The sequence below is a fragment of the Chiloscyllium plagiosum genome, chromosome 14 (genome assembly GCF_004010195.1).
Source record: "Chiloscyllium plagiosum isolate BGI_BamShark_2017 chromosome 14, ASM401019v2, whole genome shotgun sequence".
Lineage (NCBI taxonomy): Eukaryota > Metazoa > Chordata > Chondrichthyes > Orectolobiformes > Hemiscylliidae > Chiloscyllium > Chiloscyllium plagiosum.
In genome coordinates this window covers 20,305,804-20,315,158 of record NC_057723.1, presented here as the reverse complement: position 1 = coordinate 20,315,158, position 9,355 = coordinate 20,305,804, and the positions used below count along the sequence as shown (strand labels likewise).

General features: G+C 40.4%; 1 protein-coding gene across 1 annotated transcript in view; it reads right to left on the bottom strand.

Moving 5' to 3' along the window:
• The window catches only part of LOC122556531 (protein KIBRA-like), a 143,776-nt gene that overhangs the window by 95,540 nt on the left and 38,881 nt on the right, over positions 1-9,355 (bottom strand). The window contains exons 2-4 of the mRNA XM_043703296.1: positions 7,207-7,316; positions 6,753-6,956; positions 1,965-2,041 (exon numbers count right to left, since the gene is read on the bottom strand). Coding sequence (XP_043559231.1) covers positions 1,965-2,041; positions 6,753-6,956; positions 7,207-7,316 — 391 coding nt within the window. The remainder of the gene's footprint in view (positions 1-1,964; positions 2,042-6,752; positions 6,957-7,206; positions 7,317-9,355) is intronic.

Genomic DNA, 9,355 nt, shown 5'->3' with positions numbered 1-9,355 from the left:
GATCTAACCTTGCTAATCAGTCTCCCATGGGGAACCTTGTCGAACGCCTTACTGAAGTCCATACAGATCAGATCTACCGCTCTGCCCTCATCAATTCTCTTTGTTACTTCTTCAAAAAACTCAATCAAGTTTGTGAGACAGGATTTCCCACGCACAAAGCTATGTTGACTATCCCTAATCAGTCCTTGCCTTTCCAAATACATGTACATCCAGTCCCTCAGGATTCCCTCCAACAACTTGCCCACCACCAACATCAGGCTCACTGGTCTACAGTTCCCTGGCTTGTCCTTACCACCCTTCTTAAACAGTGGCACCACATTAGACAACCTCCAGTCTTCCGGCACCTCACCTGTGACTATCGATGATACAGCTATCTCAGCAAGAGGCCCAGCAATCATTTCTCTAGATTCCCACAGAGTTCTAGGGTACACCTGATCAGGTCCTGGGGATTTATCCACTTTTAACCATTTCAAGACATCCAGGCACTTCCTCCTCTGTAATATGGACATTTTGCAAAATGTCACCATCTATTTCCCTACAGTCTATGTCTTCCATACCCTTTTCCACAGTAAATAATGATGCAAAATACTCATTTAGTATCTCCCCCATTTTCTGCGGCTCCACACAAAGGCCACCTTGCTGATCTTTGATTGGCCCTATTCTCTCCCAAGTTACCCTTTTGTCCTTAATGTATTTGTAAAAACTCTTTGGATTCTCCTTAATTCTATTTGCCAAAGCTATCTCATGTCCCCTTTTTGCCCTCCTGATTTCCCTCTTAAGTATACTCCTATTTCCTTTATATCTTCTATGGATTCACTCGATCTATCCTGCTAATCAAATTGCATCATAAGTTAATCTAGGCTATCTTCCTAATATGTTTTGAGGGGGTTTGGTCTGGTACATAACAGATCTCACCAGATTCTATTTTATTCTGTAAGGTATTGTCATTACTTGCACATCAAACCCAAAGCGACATTCCAAGTTTCTGTATGAATTGCTCCACCTAGTGGTGGCTCTGGCAACATGCACAACCTTTTAAAATATACTCGTCTGCCAAAAGCTCTGTGCTTGGGGAGTTAAGACCATGATTTTCCACTCTATTTACTAATCGCTTTCTACATTATCATTTGTGTGGACTTTTTTCTTTCCTTTTTCCAACACACTACCCAAGTTGTAATGCTGATTCTTATTTTAGGTGGCCATATCACATTATATGATCCACAAAGTAAGGGGTTGATGGTGGTGTAACAATGTCACTGGACTAATAATCCAGAGGTCCAGCTAATGCTTTTGTGTCATAGGTTCAATTTCAATCATAGCAGCTGGTATAATTTACATTCAATTAATAAAATATGGAGTTGAAAGCTAGTCTTTAATATTGACAATGACTATCATGGACTGTTGTAAAAATCCATCTGACTTGATTAATATCTGCCATTTCCACCTAATATGTTTTGAGGGGGTTTGGTCTGGTACATAACAGACCTCACCAGATTCCACCTCCAGATAATAGCAATTTGGTTGACTCTTCACTGCCCGCTGCAATGACTTGGCAAGCCAGTCAACTCAAAAGAAATTAGGGTTGGGCAACAAATGCTGCCCTTGCCAGCAATGCCCACATTCCATCAAAGATTATAAGTGCCAGTTCTCATTAAATTCTTCAGTTAAACTTTTAAGTTCTGTAATAAAGAGCAAAGAACAATACAACACAGGAACAGGCCCTCTAAGCCTGTGTTGAGGCATTTTGTCCTTCCATACTAAAACCGTTTTCACCTGCAGGATCCATATCGTCCATTCCCTTCCTATCTATGTATTCATCCAGGTGTCTCTTCAATGTTTGTAACATAAACAAACATTTCAGACCTACAAACTACAAAAATTCTAAGAGATCTTTATGATCATTTTAGAGATTCCTAGAAACTGATATTCACAATGTGATGAATTACACTTCCACATGTTCTTACCCTAGATTTTGTTGTTGAAATCTCCGCCTTGAGAATGTCAGGGTCATACTTAGTACTAGATGAAGAGCCAGAAAACACTGTAAATAATCACAAAAGTATTCAAACATGCAGAGTTTGGCTCTTAGAAGCAGCATACATAAACAAACAAATAAATAGAATAATAAATGCATGTGCAAACTAACGCACATGGAAGCTTAAGTTAGTACAAACTAGCAATCAGTTCCTTTCCAGACTGCAGAACATTATTCAACAAAAATTTACCAATTTTGGTTTTAAAACATGGTATAATTTAATTAATCGGTGTCTAAAAAGTTAGAATTTGTTCCAAATGATCAAATATCCAAATAACTTGTGAATTGATTATCAATGAGGGAGTTTATTAAGTAGAATCAGGGAACAGCAGAAAAGATTATCAAGGATATTGCTGGGGTTGGAGGGTGTGAGCTACAGGGAGAGGCTGAATAGGCAATGGCTTGTTGGAGCATTGGACATTTGAGGGGTGACCTTATCAAGGTTTATAAATTCATGAGGAGCATGAATAGGGTGAATGGACAGGGTCTTTTTCCAAGAGTAGGGGAGTCCAAAACTTGAGCGCACGGGTTTAAGGTGAGATGGTGAAGATATAAAAAGGAACTAAGGGGAAACCGTTTCATGCAAAGGGTGGTGCGTGTATGGAAATTAACTGCCAGAGGCAGTGGTGAATTACAACATTTCAAAGGCATCTGAATGGGGATATGAATAGGAAGGGTTTAGAGGGAAATGGACCAAGTGCTGGGAAATGGGACTAGATAAATTTAGGATATCTGGTTGGCATGAACGAGTTGGACCAAAGGGGCTGTTTCTATGTTATTAAACTCTATGACTCTAATTCTTCAAAATAATTAACCAAACAGAAATTGGCTACAAAGAGTAAGGGAAGAATTTCAACTGCCAAGGAGGCATGAGTTAGGGATGTTAAAAACCTGAAAATTCCATACATCAGAATCCCAACATGATCTCAAATGCTTCCAGCAGTTTGCTTTACGAGGTGTGAAAAAAATTCATATGGAGTTGTTAAGTCCATAATTCAAACATGTAACTTCCCATTTAGCTCTGTTTTTATCCTATCATAGTGTTTGAGTTTTCAGAAGACCCTTCTAGTACAATGGTAGCGTCTCTTCCTCTGTGTGAAAAGGTCCAGGTTAAAGTCTCTCCTGCCCGAAATATTCACCATAACACATTAAATTAAAAATATCATACTGAGTTTCTAGAGGATCGAGTTGCACAGCGGTAATGTCACTATTTCTGGGCCAGAAAGTTTACATTTCACCTGCGGAGAAAGTGAGGTCTGCAGATGCTGGAGATCAGAGATGGAAATGTGTTGCTGGAAAAGCGCAGCAAGTCAGGAAGCATCTAGGGAACAGGAGAATCGACGTTTCGGGCATTAGCCCTTCTTCAGGGCATTAGCCATTCCTGAAGAAGGGCTAATGTCCGAAACGTCGATTCTCCTGCTCCCTAGATGCTGCCTGACCTGCTGCGCTTTTCCAGCAACACATTTCCATCTCTACATTTCACCTGCCCCAGAGGAATGTCAAAGAACACCTGATCAGGTTGATTAAAATAATTTTGAGTATCCAGAGAGTTGTGTGTTGACGTGGTAGTGCGCCTATCTCTAATTAAGAAGATCCAGATACCAGTGCCACTGCCCCCTGACATATTTCACAACAGATTATTTAAAGTAATTAAGAGTTTCCAAAGCTGAATTTAACTTAGAGTCAACAAAGCTAAAACCCAACAAGGAGACTTCTCTTTTATCAGGTGATGTGGGCTTCACTGGCTGGATGGGGATTTGTTACTTAATTTTTGCTCAATTGACATTGCCAGCCAGAAAGCCTTTAAAATAAGTAAAGCAGCAAAGCAACTTCCCTGCCTTTGTAAAAAGTCTGGTGTGCACAGAACTTGAAGATGACTTCATAGCTTTACAGATTTTGGAAGTCATTTCGTCTATCCTGAATACTGTCCAACTTGAACTTGATCCCTATTATCCTCAGTTCCCTCCTGTCAGCCTTCACCACACCACTGAAGCATTGCAGCCATTACACAGACCTTAAATGAGGAACAAGATGAATAGAATTATCAACATCAACAGCACAAGTGCAGCACCAATAGCCAAAACACCAGCAGGAGGAGCAACAAGAACAACTGCCAACTCTGCAGCTGCTTTCACAGCAGGTCTTTGCTGACACCTGCAGCCTTTAGGAAGGAGGTTAATTTTTCTTTGGGAAGAGGGCTGAGTGAGTATTACCAATGACCATCTTCAATTTCTTCAACTTTTGTTCCTGCCAGGAATCTGCTAGTGACATCTGTAGAACATTAAAATTTGTTGCCCACAAGTCTCTCCCCAATGGAGATCAATTCTGCCATTTATATCGACATCAATACTACTGAGTCTAGTCAGGCCAGAGATTGCCTGCATTTAATGCAATGGCTGGATTCCCACAGACTGCACATGTAAAAGTCAAGATGCCCTCAACTCAACCTGTAATATTGGTGGTACAGAATAATGGTTGTAATGAAATCCCACCTGATTCAGCTAATTACTGAAATATCCTCAAGAGGAAGAAAAAGAAATAACATGCAACAGCACTATCTCTATTAGCATGCTTATTTGACTATCTAGATATTTATCAATTGAATCAACATCTACTAGCTTAAGGAAGGCAAATGTAAAAGAGGCAGACAACAGAAGAAATTCAAAGACGTCTTAAACACCGACATGAAGAAATTGTAGCATCGACATCAACAATTGGGAAACCAATGCCAAGGACAGGAAACTCTGGTAAACCATCATCCAAGAAGGAACAGCAACTTTCGAAGCCAACAGATGTGCAGAATTAGAAGAGAAGAAAACGGAAAGCGAGGCAGCAACAATCAAAGCCCTATCTGCCATCTGGAACTACTTGTTTTGAATGCGGAAGAACTTTCAAAGTCAAGATTGGACTCAGAAGCCACTTGAGAGCCCATAAGTAGACCAACGGAATGAAGACCATCATCCTCAACCTCGAGGGATAGCCACAACTAATATGTTACCACCAGAAAATTTAATGAGATTGTGATTGATCTGTCGCCTAGCCCATATCCCTTTATACCTTTGCTTTGCAAAAATCACTCAGATTTAAAACTAACAAATGACCTAACACCATTTGTCGTTTGAGGAAGAGTGTTCCAAACGTCTACCACCCTTTTGTGTATAGAAATGCTTCCTAATAACTCTCCTGAATGGTCTGAACCTAATTTTTAGACTATGCCCCCTAGTTCTAGACTTCCCAACCCGTGGAAATAGTTTATCTTTATCTTTTGTCTTTCCTGTTAATATCTCAAAGACTTTAATCAGAACACCCTTAACCTCAAATTTGTATAATCTCTCCTCATAAGCCCTGAAGTCCAGGTAGGTTATCATTCTTGTAAACTTACATTGTACTCCAATATATCCTTCCTAAGGTACATTGCCCAGATATGCTCACAGCACTGCAGGTGGAATCTAACCAGGGTTTTGTATAGCTGCAACATAATGTTTGCGTCCCTATACTCCAGTCCTTTAGATATAAAGACTAACATTCTCTTAGCCTTCTTTATAATTTTTCTCATTGGTTTCCTTCTGCTCAACTCCAACATCATTCTGGATGGATGTATGACATGAATTGGAACTGAAATGAGGTAAGGGTTCAAAGTCAAGATGACAGCTGGTGGTGACAGCATTTCTCATAAATCAATGTTGGATATCAAATAGAAGTGGGATATCTAAATCTGTCACCAGATACGTGGAAGATCTTCCACCTTCCCCATCCCAAGCCATTCATCATGTTCATAAACCCTGCCAATCTCAAAAGCCTCTTCCTCTGACTGGTTATGAGTTGTGGGTAACCAACAATTCTCTGCTCCTCCTTCAGGTTATACACATTCTTCTCCTTAAATGAGGAAAAAAAGTAGAATGGTTAGACAGGATGACAAGACAACATTTGTAAAGGTTGTAAGGAACTGTTCTGAAATAGCAGTCAGGTCATGGCCTCAAAACTAACAAGGAATGAGTGAAGCCACACAGATGTGATATTCTGATGACCCCTGCTCAAGAAAATGCTAGAGAAGTTAGTGTGCCAATTAGAGGTTGATATCTAAAACTATTTTATGCCTCTCAACTTTCCTGCTATTATGATACAATTGAACCGGTTGCAGTATTGAATCCAGATTTTGGGGACCACACTCCTGCATCTGCAATGTCCAATCACATGTTAACTGTTTGTTCTGCGAGGCTACAGACTTTCTACCAAAAACAACACCTCTCTGCAAATCTTTTCAGCCTCCAAAACCCTCGTGAAAGAACAGCAAGTCAAGTTGATACTTCCATTCAGAGGTGACAGAGCTAATGTAGAATGCAATCACTCTGATCCCCTGTGATATCCCACTAAATAGAGCCCTTTGCATTGACAAATGTGAGTTGTCACACCCAAATTTTGAAATTGGTTGGAAAGTTTTAAGGCAAATGCTAATACCTGGCTGAGCTAAACAATCAAAGCAAAACCCACTGCTGCAATGATCAAGTTTCCCACGCCATGCCTGCCAGACACACCAATGACAGCAGGTCAATTCCATGAAAATTCTGAGTTCCACAGCAGAGAACATCTATATCCTAAATTTTACCATAAATACTTTAATTAGGAAAGCAAAATAAATTCTCAATTAATACAACACTACAATTAAAAATTAACAAATGTTTCTCTAAGCAGAAGACAATAGTTTATCAGTACTCACAGCTGGTCTGAGAACTTGACTTATCCTTCCAGACATCGTTTAGTTGCCTGTATTTATGTTGGGCCAATTCTAATCTCTGTTGTTTTACTTGGTAAATTTCCTTCTGTGCAGTTAGTGCATCTTGCGCTATGATTAGATAGTCTTTCAACATGCGCTCCTGTTCTCTACGCCACTGAGCTCGAGGATCTTCTACCTGTGTTGTCTCTGAAATGTAGTAATCCACAAAATTGTATTTACATCCATTTTTAAAAACAAAAATGAAGACAATCTGTTTAAGGTTTTCAATGGTGCAGCAACTTGATTATGCCACAAACTGCTGATGGAATTTGATGAAGTAATACAAAACAATTCACAACTCAGTTTTCTTGAAGTTACAAATAAATCTTAATCTGCAGTTTCGATTGACTGAACATTTAGACATGAAGCAATATAATTAAGTAATTGGAATGCTTACGTGTATTGTGATCAATGTAATAGATTCCGACTTGTGCATCAAATGCTTCTTCCCAACCCAAAGGCAACTCATCTCCTACGCAATCACCAAAGGAGAGGGGTTTGGTCCATCTACAAAACAGAAAAAAAAAAGCTTCCGAGTTACCAACAGTTAATTAACATTAGTTTTAGAGCAGCCTCTTACAATAACAATTTCTGTGAAATTTATGAAATGCACCCAAAAAAGCTAAGGACTACTTGAAGAATAATAATATGTATTTATACAGAGTTACAATTTCAGGTCGGAAACCCAAAATTCTATGACTATTCTTAGGCTATAATTTCAAGAGATTGTCTGTGTTGATGATGACACATGTAAGAATTAGCAAGAGAAGTATAGCCTCAGTTAGGTTCCAACATCAGTCTAGAAACAAAAGGAGTAGGTCTGGCATGCAAAATGAAAGTCAAACAGTAAAGTCCTCAAAGTGCAACAAAGGCCAAAGTGCTAAAAGGCTTTGCTTGGGAGTCTGATATCACGCCCAAGTCCTGGTAGAAATTCACCCAGGAATGCTGTACCTGGTGCAGCCTATTGAAAAAGGTTTGGCTTCCATCAAAAGCAAGCAAATATTGGATGCAGACAAAAAACCCAGTGAGAGGAAAACCTGAACCAATGGGTCATTCAAAACTCTGTGGTATTTTGTCTTGCTTGCAGCAGGACCTTCTTAGTGGCTTCTGAAAGAAAAAATGTTCTCAGGACATAGCATCACTGGCAATGTCAGCATTTATTGTCTATTCCTAGCTGTTCTCAGGAAGTGGTGGTGAGCTACTTTCCTGAAGCGTTATGGTCCATGGGGTAGGTACCTGCCACAATCTAATGAAGAAGGAAGCTCCAGGATTTTAAACCAGTAACAGTTAAGGAGCAGTTATATAGGTCTGACTTAGCATGATGTGGAGTTTTGGAGAGGAATGTTGCAAGTAGCAGTGCTCCCGTTCATCTACTACCCTTGTGCTTCTCGGTGGTAGAGATTGAAGGTTCAGAACATCCTGTCATCAAAGCCTTAATGAGTCTCTGCAATGCATCCTGTTGATGGTACACACTTCATACCAATGTCTGTTAGTGGTAGAGTTGATATTTAGGGTAATGGATGAGATACCAAGCAAGTGAACTGGATGGCTGCAAACTTCAAGTAGAGATGCACACATCCAGGCAAGTGAAGAATATTCTATCACTCCAGACCTGTGTCTTGTAGATGGTGGACAGGCTTTGGGGAGTGAAGTTGGGAGGTACCTGCCAATGTAATGTTAAAAGATTAATTGGGAATATTTCTCTGGACATTAATGTAATAGTAAAAGGTCAAACTACACTGAATGGACATTCTGGAAGTGGGTGAAGACAGTCAGGCAAGAATGCGAATGACCCCCACTCTAATTAGACAGTTATTTGCTACTAGTCCCCCTATTATTATCAAATTAAACTATAATTCAATCTCTTCCATTCAGAAATGCTTTCTAGCCATTCCCTGAAGCTCGGTATGTCACACCTGCATTGTCTTGGGGAATCACTAAGTCAGGAAATCATTTCCATAACGATTCCCCAAGATTAAGGCATTTACGTTTACATTAGCTCTGAGGATGATCTCATTTTTGCAGCAGAGAGTGGCAACAGCTGGGCGGAAGTGAAGTCGGAGCGCAAAGCCGGTTAGGAAGGTAAGTAATTGTTATTTGAGTAGAGAAGGAACCCGAGACACTACATGTGTAGTGTCTCCCACCCTCCCTCCTCCTCCTCTAACCTAAAAAAAGAGGTAAGCTACTTGGTGTTCTTGTTTTGGAGACTAAGTGTAGAGTTATGGCAGCGCAGGCAGTGGAATGTTCCTCCTGCAGGATGTTTGAGGTAGGGGTGACCACCGTTGCTCCTGCTGACTTCATCTGTAGGAGCCAGCTCCAGCTCCTCACAGACCGCGTTAGGGAACTGGAGCTGGAGTTGGATGAACTGAGAATTATTCGAGAGGCTGAGAGGGTGATAGATGGAAGCTACAGGGACATAGTTACGCCAGAGAACAGAGGTAGCTGGGTAACAGTTAGAAGTGGGAAGGGGAGGAAGCAGGCAGTGCAGGGATCCCCTGTGGTCGTTCCCCTCAACAATAAGTATACCACTTTGGATACTGTTGGGG